General features: G+C 44.8%; 1 protein-coding gene across 1 annotated transcript; it reads left to right on the top strand.

Annotated features, from left to right (window-relative positions):
• The first annotated feature begins 2,183 nt into the window (after positions 1–2,183).
• On the top strand, positions 2,184–12,053 carry LOC124000896 (hepatocyte cell adhesion molecule-like). The gene is made up of 7 exons (XM_046307572.1): positions 2,184–2,439; positions 5,658–6,002; positions 6,665–6,946; positions 7,694–7,787; positions 10,337–10,503; positions 10,609–10,679; positions 10,969–12,053. Exons 1-7 carry the CDS (start codon positions 2,352–2,354, stop codon positions 11,302–11,304), a joined length of 1,383 nt encoding a protein of 460 aa, XP_046163528.1. The 5' UTR covers positions 2,184–2,351; the 3' UTR covers positions 11,305–12,053.
• Positions 12,054–13,265: the final 1,212 nt, after the last annotated feature.

Below are 13,265 nucleotides of genomic sequence, written 5' to 3'. Positions count from 1 at the left end.
ATGGCCTCCCAGGCCCACCCATGCTGCACCCCTGCCCAGTCATGTGAAATCCATAAATTAGGGCCGAATGAATTTATTTCAATTGACTGATTTCCTTATTTATTTATTTATTTATTATTTCACCTTTATTTAACCAGGCAGTGTCACACCCCGATCAGTTTTACCTGTCCTCGTTATTGTCTCCACCCCCTCCAGGTGTCGCTTGTTTTCCCCAGTGTATTTATCCCTGTGTTTCCTGTCTCTCTGTGCCAGTTCGTCTTGTTTGTTTCCAAGTCAACCAGTGGTTTTCCCCGTTCTCCTGCTTTTTGTATTCTCCTTTTTCTAGTCCTCCCGGTTTTGACTCTTGCCTGTTTCTGGACTTTGTACCCGCCTGTCTGACCATTCTGCCTGCCTTGACCACGAGCCTGTCTGCCACTTTGTACCTCCTGGACTCTGATCTGGTTTTGACCTTTTTGCCTGTCCACGACCATTCTCTTGCCTACCCCTTTGGATTAATAAACATTGTGAGACTCCAACCATCTGCCTCCTGTGTCTGCATTAGGTCTCGCCTTGTGCCTTGACAGGTAGGCCAGTTGTGAACAAGTTCTCATTTACAACTGAGACCTGGCCAAGATAAAGCAAAGCGTGTGACAAAAACAACAACACAGAGTTTCACATAAACAAACATACAGTCAATAACACAATAGAAAATCTATGTACAGTGTGTGCAAATGTAGAAGATTAGGGAGGTAAGGCAATAAATAGGCCATAGAGGTGAAATAATTACAATTTACCATTAACACTGGAGTGATAGATGTACAGATGATAATGTGCATGTAGAGATACTTGGGTGCAAAGGAGCAAAAAGATAAATAACAATATGGGATGAGGTAGTTGGGTGTGCTATTTACAGATTGGCTGTGTACAAGTACAGTGATTGGTAAGCTGCTCTTTCAGCTGATGCTTAAAGTTAGAGAGGGAGATATCAGTGTCCAGCTGGAACCTGCTGGAGCGCGTGCTATGGTTGGGTGTTGCTATAGTGACCAGTGAGCTGAGATAAGGCGGGACTGCAAAGACTTATAGATGACCTGGAGCCAGTGGATTTGGCGACGAATATAGCGATGGCCAGCCAACGAGAGCATACAGGTGGCCGTGGCTTGGCTGGGTCATTTTTCGGAGGACGCACGGCTCTTGACCTTCGTCTCTCCCGAGTCCATATAGACTGTAACTACCAATTGGATACCACGAAATTGGGGAGAAAATAGGCCCGCAAGACATTTCTTTTTGTCTCGTGTGCCGGATTGAAGTGGCTTCTTGACACCATGCCTGCTTAACCCAAAAGCCATCCGCACCAATGTGACGGAGGAAACACCGTACACCTGCCGACCGTGTCTGCGTGCAATGCACCCGGCCCACCCCAGGAGTTGCTAGAGCATGATGGGACAAGGAAATCTTGACCTGCCAAAACCTCTGCTAACCCGGACGACACTGGACCAATGGTGTGCCGCCTCATGGGTCTCCCATGCACGGCCAATGTGACACAGCCTGGGATCAAACTCGGGTCTGTAGTGACCCCTCAAGCACTTCGATGCAGTGCCTTAGAGCACTGTGCCACTCGGGAGGCCACTGCAAATTTATTTTAACAAACAATTGGTCCCCCCAAAAATGTGTCCCTCCGTTGAATTTCAAAATCCCGATGTGGACCTCAAGACAAAAAGTTTGCCCACCCATGCCCTAACCCTAACCCTAACCTTAACCCCTAACCCTAACCTAACCCCTAACCCTAACCACTAACCCCTTACCCTGGTAGTCTATTGGTTTGGGCGTTGGGCCAGTAACCGAAAGGTTGCTGGATCAAATACCTCAGCTGAAGGTAAAAATCTGTTCTGCCCCAGAGCAGAACAACAGTTCCCCCGGGCACCAATGACGTGGATGTTGATTATGGCAGCCCCCTGCACCTCTCTGATTGAGGGGTTGGGTTAAATGCAGAAGACACATTTCAGTTGAATGCAGTCAGTTGTTCAACTGACTAGGTATCGCCCTTTCCCTAATTGTAACCCTAACCACTAAGCTTAAAATAGCTTTTGTCCACACGGGGATGTGGCAAATTTTCCTTGTTTTCTCTCCTTGTAGGGACTTTTGGGGATGCTAGGTCCCCACAAGGATAGAAGAACCAACCAACCCCCACACACACACACAAACACACACACATCACTCTTTCTTGCCTGCTGGTGCGTTGCTTTGTTGTGCAGTGCACCCAGTCCTAGTGGAGTCCTGTCTAGGAGGAATGGCTGTGCACTCTCTGGGGGACGTGGCCAGAGTGGACAAATCATGCTAATTGTCTGGGACAGAAACGGAGTGCGAAACCCAAGATGAAGGCAGAGAGAGAGGCTCTCTCAAAAGCCATAGCCGCTCCTCAACTTTTGCTATTCTGGTGTCTCCTTGTTTCGTCCCAGTCAGGTAAGGGAAACTTTCCCCTGTTTTTGGGAAACACAAGGCAAGGCAATGTGGGTGGGAGGTATTTAGAATGGAGTGGACAAGGAAATGGTTTCTGACAGAGATTTTTTTGTCTGATAGGTTGGACACATACATTTTGTGTTTTTCATATTCTACTTGCGAGAACATGTTCAATTATGCCTACTTTGTCCATGTCAAACAAGCAAATAAACGTTTCCTTATTATATATTAGCTTACACTGAGTGTACATAACATTCCTTTGGTTTCTTTGGGTCTCTACTGAGTTAGGTAAATCAGCTTTTTTTTTTTTGCACTTTATCTGTAGAACAATCTTCAAAATGTTCTTAAATGTGATGTTTTGGTACCTCTAGGTGAATTCAGAAAGCTGATTGAGGACCTTATTACTGATTGTGTTTTATTTAAATTTTTTATGAATGTGTTTTTTTATGAACGTGTTTTTCTTTCTGCTTGCATTATGTATTTATATTTTGATGTGTGTATTTTCTGTTATTTATGTCATTCAGGGTTCATCTGTAAAAGAGACCTCGGTTTCAGTATGACTCCCTGATAAAATAAAGGTTAAATAAATACAAAATAGGCACCCTTGCTTTTTCCATGACAGAGACTGACCATTTGAATCCAGGTGAAAGCTACAATCCCTTATCGATGTCACTTGTGAAATCCACTTCACTGCTCTTTTCACAGTCATTGTAAATTAAGAATTTGTTCTTAACTGACTTGCCTAGTTAAATAAAAGGTTAAATAAAACATTTACAAAATATATATATATATATATATATTGTAGATGAAGTGTACAATATATAGTGTAGATGAAGGGGAGGAGACAGGTTAAAGAAGGAATTTTAAGCCTTGAGACAATTGAGACATGGATTGTGTATGTGTGCCATTCAGAATGGGCAAGGCAAAAGATTGAAGTGCTTTTGAATGGGTATGCAGCACAGGATGCTGCTGAAGGGAGAATGGCATCAAATACCTGGAAACCATGTGTTTGATGCATGTTACATTTACATAGACATTCTTATCCAGAGCAAATTACAGTAGAGTGCATACATTTTCATATTTGTTTGTAGTGGTCCCCAATGAGAATTGAACCCACAACCCCAGCATTGCAAGTGCCATACTCTACCAACTGAATCACACAGACCCCTTCCACAAATTCCACCCCAGTCGTTACCATGAGCCCGTTCTCCACAATTAAGGTGCCACCAATCTCCTGTGGTATGCATGTAGGTGCCAGGCACACAGGTTTGAGTGTGTCAAGAACTGCAAAGCTTCTGGGTTTTTCACGCTCAACAGTTTCCCCATGTGTATCAAGAATGGTCTACCACCCAAAGGACATCCAGCCAACTTGACACAAATGGGGGAAGCATTGGAGTCAACATGGGCCAGCATCCATGTGGAACGCTTTTGACACCTTGTGGTGTCAAAAGCGTTTGACACCTTGTGGAGTCCATGCCCCCCTGAGGGCAAAATGGGGTGGAACACAATAATAGGAAGGTGTTCATAATGTTTGTACACTCTGTGTATTTTCATTCAATCTGAAAGCACAATGCCACACAGTTCAGTAATCCTCAATTACTAGAAAACCATTTTGTAGTCAAGTTGATGACACTCAAAAAACAACACATAATCTGTGGATTTAAAAATTGATGAAGATATATTATTTGTCAGAAAGCAGTCACAATAGGACCCAGAAAAAGTCCTGGAGTAAAATGTACTTTCAATGGACATTCTTCCCTGAGAATGATTTTTTTTTGTCCAGGATGGCTTAATCTGGGTTTGGGAAACCAGCCCACAAGGTTTAGACTTTAACGAGTTTAAGTGTTTTGTATTTGACCTCTGTAGAGCCCATGTGGGCACTACACTACTCAAATGTCTTCCGGTTGGTTTAGCAGGTTAGCCAAAGTCCTCCACCAGTATGAATGGTGATGTCATGGAGCCAAACTGCTCTGTGAGAATGGTACAATCAGAGGATCCTCCAAGCAGAGAGGATCATGGTGAAAGGGCAGATGTTGCTTGGTGAAGGACCTGAGCTCAGGGTATTGAGGTACGACCTAGAAACATAAAGGGGAAGATATACGAAGCATCTATACTTTTGTAAATATATCATTCTAACTTTACATGAGATATATAAAAAAGGTGTGAAGACACAAGCATAGAAAGAGGTGCGATTGTGTTGTCATCAGCAGAATCACTGGGGTCCTCTGTCTCCGGGCTCAGCCAATCGGGGATCTCGTGTTTGCTCTGAGGGCTCTTTTCATGGACTGCCAGGGAGGAAGTTGGTCCAAACAATCGCCACTTTTGTCAGCTCATCCCAGCGGTCCCAGAGAACTGTGAGCTGTTACCACGGCGATGCAGTGCTGCCACGCAGGCTCGCTTCAGCACACTCTGCCCCAATGGAGGAGGGGGCCCAGTGCCCACAGTCGAGTCATCAGCAGCCTACCGCCCACAACAACAGCCAGCAGAGCTAGATACAGTCATTTGGCTCTCACTTTATTAGCCCACTCTGAACACATACTGTAGGCTATTTCCCTCATAGAGATGAAACCTCTGGTCAATGAACTCAGAAAGTATTGCTGCAAAATCTGTTGGCCATAACTTAGACTGTTTGAAATATGTTGTTGAAATAGCTAAGGGGCTGAGAGGAGGAAGCTTAGCATATGCCCTGACAATGACCTGTTAACGATGAATGGAAAGAAGCATGCCACTCAATCAAAGACCGCCTAGTTACGGCTGGGATGGTGGTACTGGTGTGGAGATTGTGGACAGTCCAATATTCTTCAGAACACTAACATTCACAGAGTAATGGAATAGGAAAGGCAGTACGTTTCCATTAAGAAGTGGGCCAAGTCTCCTTGGGTACACGATCTGGGTAAAGCTTGTTGTTGGATGGTTTGCTACTTGGCCTATTTGAAAGCCACTTGTTACAACCTGAAGTGGCATTGTAGCTAGAGCCCTACCTGTGCCCTACTGTGGCGTAATGTGTCAGATAATCTGTCTCACATGCGTGTAAATTACATTTGTGTAATTTGACTCTAATCTGATAAGATAAAGAATACAAATATGATTACAAATATGCAAAATATAATATGTATGGTGGTGCTTACACATGTTCCAGGAGACTATAACCTGAATAAATTGACTAGATACAATAAGGTGGATCTTATACATCCAGTCTGTTCCATCTCCTCTATGACTAGGAAGTGTCGAGGGGGTCAACATCACCAGCCCTGGCTCCCTGATCCGGGGGACGTTGGGCGGGGAGGCACTCCTCTCCGTCCGCTACAGCAGCTCCAGCCCCGATGCGCCTGTCATCAAGTGGCAGCTGAAGAGGGACGACAAGCCTGTCACTGTGGTCCAGTCCATTGGCACCGAGATCATTGGGAACCTGAGGCCCGAGTACCGGGACCGCATCCTGGTGTTTGAGAATGGCACCCTCCTGCTCCACAACCTCAAGCTCTCGGACGAGGGCACCTACGAAGTGGAGATTTCAATCACGGATGACACATTCACTGGAGAAGGGAGTATCGACCTAACTGTGGATGGTAGGTGGTTCATAGTGTAAGTAAGTAAGCCTTGGAAAAGTAAGCCTTGTCCATGCCAGAATGGACCATAGGGTAGTAGCCTATGTCCTTATTCTGTAGCGTAAGGCAGTTTGATATACAAGTACACACCCTGGACAGGATGTTAGTCTGTTGCAGGACCTTATCCCTAATCCATCTCTTTAATGCTGAGTGTCAAGCAGAGGCATTGAGTACCATTTTTGGAGTCTTTGGTATGACTCTACCAATTTCAGGGTGGATACTAAGGTCACTAAGTTGGTTGGTGAATAGTCCTCTGTGACATGACTTGCATTAAAGAGGCACTGCTTGCAGGGACTTCTGGCATTGTCTGTGACAAAACCAAAAGCTTTTTGACATTTTTGTTTATATTTCTCATTCATAAGACTGGGCTGAATTGCATGAATTTGTATGAATAGGCTAAATTGTCAAGGAAAGTGCAAGAGACAGTAGCCCAAACAGTGTTGAACCTATGAAGTTATTGTCGCATGGGTCACCTGAGAAGTTGTATATGTACATTAGCTGACTCGTGACGCATTTTGTCACCATTATATCAGCATAACCTTTGACCCTGAACGAACAAGAGATCCTAATCTTTTCATTGGGGTATTTCAGAAACGTGTGACTACTATGCTTCTTCTCCATAGAGCCCATATCCAGGCCTTATGTCCACATGGAGGCCTCCTCAGTGCTGGAGCTCAGCGAGCACTTTACCCTCAACTGCTCCCACGACAATGGAACCAATGCCAAGTACAGCTGGCAGAAAGGCGGTAAACCGCTGACCAATGAGACGCGCCTACAGTTGTCACCTGACCAGAAGCTCTTGACAATTGTGCGGGTGCTGATGGTGGATGATGACATCTACGGCTGCATGGTGGAGAACCCTATTGGCAGCATGAAGAGCCTGCCCATTAAACTCACTATCTACAGTAGGCTTAACAGTGGAACTATAGGCTTGAACCAGCATTTTAAAGCCACAATCTGCAATCTGGCTTTCTGTAAAATGGCAGCCCCACCACTTGCTTTGCTATAAAGTTGAGGGATGAGGATGGAGAAATTTAGCTAACTCCTGTAATACTCTCGCACTCTCTAACCCATGATATAGGCTTCTTTAGTAAGTACTCACTAAGTAAAATTGAAGTTATTTTCATAATTTCATCTCAGAGCGCTTTCTTAGGCGTACAAGTCAGTGTTTCAAGCCTAGGGCATTAAACAAATACTTCACTGAAAAGCAAGTCCTTGTACTTTAGGGAAGGGGTGAATAAAGGCAAATGCAAATCATGATAGCTTCTGTAAAATAAAATAAACCCAAAGCCCTCACTCTAGAGGGGGAAAAAACATTATTGTAATGTACCATTAGCAAACAGAATGCGTGGGAGGGAAGTCGATCACTGGCTATACATGCAGTACATGACTACATCACAGTGGGAGGACGGGGGAGAAAGTACATACTGTAATTCTGCTTGAACATACTGTTAAGTAGCTCTCCTGTGACATTTATTTTCCTGTGTGGTTACCACCCAAATAGAACCGTATTCCCTATATAGTGCATTACTGTTGACCAGAGCCCTATGGGCCCTGGTCAAAAGTAGTGCACTGAATAGGGAAACAGGTGCCAGTTGGGACACAACCTGTGACACTGCTATCCTCCTGACCCTCCTGTGTTCCCCCCACAGGGAGGAGTTCCCTCTACATCATTCTCTCCACCGGGGGTATTTTTCTTCTCATCACCTTGGTTACAGTATGCGCCTGCTGGGGACCTTCCAAGAAGTAAGAACTAGCTTATTGATGGTTGTCTCACTCGCTACATGTTTCTGGATGCTTCTCTGTCTGTACATCAAATCAAAGTTTATTTGTCATGTGCGCCGACAGTGAAATGCTTACTTACAGGCTCGAACTAATAGTGCGTAAAATGTATTAGGTGAACAATAGGTAGGTAAAGAAATAAAACAACAGTAAAAAGACAGGCTACATACAGTAGCAAGGCTGTAGAAGTAGCGAGGCAACATACAGACACTGGTTAGTCAGGCTGATTGAGGTAGTATGTACATGTAGATATGGTTAAAGTGACTATGCATTTATGATGAGCAGAGAGTAGCAGTAGCGTAAAAGAGGGTTTGCGGGTGGTGGGTGGTGGGTGGGACACAATGCAAATAGTCCGGGTAGTCATTTGATTACCTGTTCAGGAGTCTTATGGCTTGGGGGTAAAAACTGTTGAGAAGCCTTTTTGTCCTAGACTTGGCACTCTGGTACCACTTGCCATGCGGTAGTAGTGAGAACAGTCTATGACTGAGGTGGCTGGGGTCTTTGACAATTTTTAGGGCCTTCCTCTGACACCGCCTGGTGTAGAGGTCCTGGATGGCAGGCAGCTTAGCCCCAGTGATGTACTGGGCTGTACACACTACCCTCTGTAGTGCCTTGCGGTCGGAGGCCGAGCAATTGCCATACCAGGATGCTCTCGATGTTGCAGCTGTAGAACATTTTGAGGATCTCAGGACCCATGACAAATCTTTTAAGTTTATTGAGGGGGAATAGCCTTTGTCGTGCCCTCTTCACAACTGTCTTGGTGTGTTTGACCATTCTAGTTTGTTGTTGATGTGGACACCAAGGAACTTGAGGCTCTCAACTTGCTCCACTACAGCCCTGTCGATGAGAATGGGGGCGTTGCTCGGTCCTCCTTTTCCTGTAGTCCACAATCATTACATTTACATTTACATTTAAGTCATTTAGAAGACGCTCTTATCCAGAGCGACTTACAAATTGGTGCATTCACCTTATGACATCCAGTGGAACAGCCACTTTACAATAGTGCATCTAAATCTTTTAAGGGGGGGGGGGGGTGAGAAGGATTACTTTATCCTATCCTATGTATTCCTTAAAGAGGTGGGGTTTCAGGTGTCTCCGGAAGGTGGTGATTGACTCCGCTGTCCTGGCGTCGTGAGGGAGTTTGTTCTACCATTGGGGAGCCAGAGCAGCGAACAGTATTCACTGGGCTGAGCGGGAACTGTACTTCCTCAGTGGTAGGGAGGCGAGCAGGCCAGAGGTGGATGAACGCAGTGCCCTTATTTGGGTGTAGGGCCTAATCAGAGCCTGGAGGTACTGAGGTGCCGTTCCCCTCACAGCTCCGTAGGCAAGCACCATGGTCTTGTAGCGGATGCGAGCTTCAACTGGAAGCCAGTGGAGAGAGCGGAGGAGCGGGGTGACGTGAGAGAACTTGGGAAGGTTGAACACTAGACGGGCTGCGGCGTTCTGGATGAGTTGTAGGGGTTTAATGGCACAGGCAGGGAGCCCAGCCAACAGCGAGTTGCAGTAATCCAGACGGGAGATGACAAGTGCCTGGATTAGGACCTGCGCCGCTTCCTGTGTGAGGCAGGGTCGTACTCTGCGGATGTTGTAGAGCATGAACATACAGGAACGGGCCACCGCCTTGATGTTAGTTGAGAACGACAGGGTGTTGTCCAGGATCACGCCAAGGTTCTTAGCGCTCTGGGAGGAGGACACAATGGAGTTGTCAACCGTGATGGCGAGATCATGGAACGGGCAGTCCTTCCCCGGGAGGAAAAGCAGCTCCGTCTTGCCGAAGTTCAGCTTGAGGTGGTAATCCGTCATCCACACTGATATGTCTGCCAGACATGCAGAGATGCGATTCGCCACCTGGTCATCAGAAGGGGGAAAGGAGAAGATTAATTGTGTGTCGTCTGCATAGCAATGATAGGAGAGACCATGTGAGGTTATGACAGAGCCAAGTGACTTGGTGTATAGCGAGAATAGGAGAGGGCCTAGAACAGAGCCCTGGGGGACACCAGTGGTGAGAGCGCGTGGTGAGGAGACAGATTCTCACCACGCCACCTGGTAGGTGATCATCTCCTTAGTCTTGGTTACGTTGAGGGATAGGTTGTTATTCTGGCACCACCCGGCCCGGTCTCTGACCTCCTCCCTATAGGCTGTCTCGTCATTGTCGGTGATCAGGCCTACCACTGTTGTGTCGTCTGCAAACTTACTGATGGTGTTGGAGTCGTGCCTGGCCATGCAGTCATAGGTGAACAGAGAGTACAGGAGGGGACTGAGCACGCACCCCTGAGGAGCTCCAGTGTTGAGGATCAGCGTGGCAGATGTGTTGCTAAAAAATTAAATAGCTAAAATTATCCTTGGTATGAACATCTTAAAACGATTCCATATGTTAGCTTAGACCCCCCACCCCCACCACCCCCTATCCCCTGGCTTAGACAGGGCTTAGACTCTAAAGGGTTTAACAGTTGTATACTGTATCATTTTAGCACACAGTTTAATCTCACATATATTGTACGTTTCTTATGCAGAGAACGTCAGAAACGTCAAATGAAGCCCAGAGGTTTGGCAGGCCTGCCAAGGCATTTAATAGAACACCCTGATTATTCCCAAATCAATGAAATGAAGCCCAAAGGTTTGGCAGGCCTGCCAAGGCATTTAATAGAACACCCTGATTATTCCCAAATCAATCATGCAGGTAAGAAAACGAATAATAACTTTTATTTATTTATTCATAATAATAAAATAAAAAATGTGTGTTGCACCAAAGGTGTTCATCCAATGTCTTTTTCATCCTGTTCAGTTCGAGTTTTACCAAAAATTATGACTGAACATGAATGCAAGAATCCAGTGGCACTCTACATCCTCAAAAAGGTAACTCTCGAAATAACAAAAAACATGTAAATCTGTCACCATCACTCTCTTGACTCAAAACATAACTAAATAAACCCTTGTCTGAATAAATGTTAATTTATTAAATCGATAAAATGGACAGAGGTACTGTGGGGGTTTGTACATTTTTATTTCTCAACCCTCATTCAGCTGTTAGGATGACTACAATATCTCAATGTAGAATACAATACAGCCACTACACCTTAGGTATTGTTTGGACCTGTTTAGAGAACATTGTGTGTGTGTATTGACTTGGTTCCCCTCTTTGTAGGATTCCCCTCAGGAAGACCATGACTCACCTGGCAACATAGGCCTGGGCCTCCCCTCTGTACCACCTAGAAGCCCTCCCAGCTACAGCAGCTCCCTGCCCCCCTCCTCACACTCCCCTGACCCCCCTGCCCGCTCTTCTCGCAGGTACCCTCGCACCCCAGTCAGCTCCCCCCCTTCACATCACAACAACAAGTTGCAGAGCAAAACCTCCACCCCCTCCCCGCCCCGCACTAGAAGCTCCAGGCGCATGTTCCGCAACCCAGGGGGCATACTACCTGCCCCTCAGTTGGAAGAGCCCACCCCCATACTGGAGATCAATGGCACCACTCAGCCCTGATTGTCTATATGCAAGTCCTGGATAGATGCAGTGTGTGCAGGCTTTTGTTTCAGCCCAGCACTTACACATCTGGCCTAAATTTAAGACCATGATTAATTTAAACATAGGCACCAAAGGGAACAAACTGGACATTAATTTTCTTTTTTCGTTGCAAAATGATTTAAACCCGTTTATTTTCAGTGCCCTAATGAATATGACCCTGGTGTGTTGAAGCTGGGCCAGGAAAAAACGCTTCCACACACCATGGCCCCTGTGGTCCATGCCTTGGAGCTGCAGAGAGATGTGTATATTTCTGTATGTTCACATGGTGACTGTATGTATGTAAATATGTTTTTATGACGTGATAGTGCAGTAATGTTTGTCTCAGAACCCAACACAGCACTTTAATATTCTCTCCTCAATGGATTTGTAAATACATTGTCATCCTCCACAACTGTATGGGTCAGTTTAGTTTTCAAGTTCTGACATGTTAGCCAATTTGTTTATGTTACATTTCATGATGTCCCGTTCTTTAAGACCTAAACTGTACAATGTATAAAACCTCTCTTTAAAAAAGGTACCAATTTCTTTTAGTACATTTTGTATGGTGTGGAGGTTTGAAATTGAACTACTAATCGTCTGTGTTCTTGGTATCATAGTTGAATAATCATTCAATATTTGTTTTCCTTTGTCTAGATTCATAGAATTTGTTAAGAAAACAAAGGATGCACTGTACACATCAGTAGAGATGTTCAATAAAAGGTATGAGGAAGAAATATTTGTCGTCATTTCTAAATTTGTTTCACTTAAAGTTCAACTTTAGGGAAAGTTTGAATGTTTCAGACACTTTGTCCTTAATATTGTTGGTTTGTAAGTTTTTTTGTTACATTGATCCATACAGCTTACATAGGGTTTCTTCAGACAGTCATCGTGGTCGACATCAATGCAATCTCTTCATCTCTGTTCACCGGGAATGTTTGTGCCCTGCAATAAAACAGAGGGGACATAATTTCAACACAGTACAGTACAAGCTTTATGTAACTTGTTCCTTTTTGTCTAATGCTCATCATTCTGTTCTCGAACACACAGAGAGAATCTGTTTGCTGATTCACAGTTTCACCAAGAGGACAAAAGCCTGTTCAGTGACGACTATGGCTTTGTGGTTGAGGCGTGGAGAAGAAAGAAAGCAATTCATCTCCCAACATAAACATGAATGAATAAATTGGAGATTGGAGACATTACACAGTTTCTCCACAGAACAGAGATGCCTGGATAACAATTAGGTGTTGTTACCATGTTTTCTCACTAGAAAACTATGTCACCCGCTCCACTTGGACTTTTCAGTTTCTCCACAGAACAGAGATGCCTGGATAACAATTAGGTGTTGTTACCATGTTTTCTCACTACAAAACGATGTCACTCGCTCCACTTGGACTTTTCAGTTTCTCCACAGAACAGAGATGCCTGGATAACAATTAGGTGTTGTTACCATGTTTTCTCACTACAAAACTATGTCACCCGCTCCACTTGGACTTTTCAGTTTCTCCACAGAACAGAGATGCCTGGATAACAATTAGGTGTTGTTACCATGTTTTCTCACTACAAAACGATGTCACTCGCTCCACTTGGACTTTTCAGTTTCTCCACAGAACAGAGATGCCTGGATAACAATTAGGTGTTGTTACCATGTTTTCTCACTAGAAAACTATGTCACTCGCTCCACTTGGACTTTTCAGTGGGTCTAAATCAAACAGCCTATTTCCATAGATGTAAATTAGCAATTTATCTGCAAAAGTATTTCAAGCAGGTCTAACTTGATTCAGCTACTGGAGAAGAGTGTGACTAAATGCATGTGTAGCCGACCAGTGTAAAGAGAGTGACAACAGCCCTACGGTCATGACCTGTACTGCAAAAAACGTGACAAATAAAGAACCCCAGACACTCTGTGATCTTGGAGATCTATTATTGGAGCTCGAAGCTGC

This window comes from Oncorhynchus gorbuscha, linkage group LG16, assembly GCF_021184085.1.
Source record: "Oncorhynchus gorbuscha isolate QuinsamMale2020 ecotype Even-year linkage group LG16, OgorEven_v1.0, whole genome shotgun sequence".
Classification (NCBI taxonomy): domain Eukaryota; kingdom Metazoa; phylum Chordata; class Actinopteri; order Salmoniformes; family Salmonidae; genus Oncorhynchus; species Oncorhynchus gorbuscha.
The sequence above is the reverse complement of the archived record's forward strand: the minus strand, read 5'-3'. Positions and strand labels throughout refer to the sequence as shown.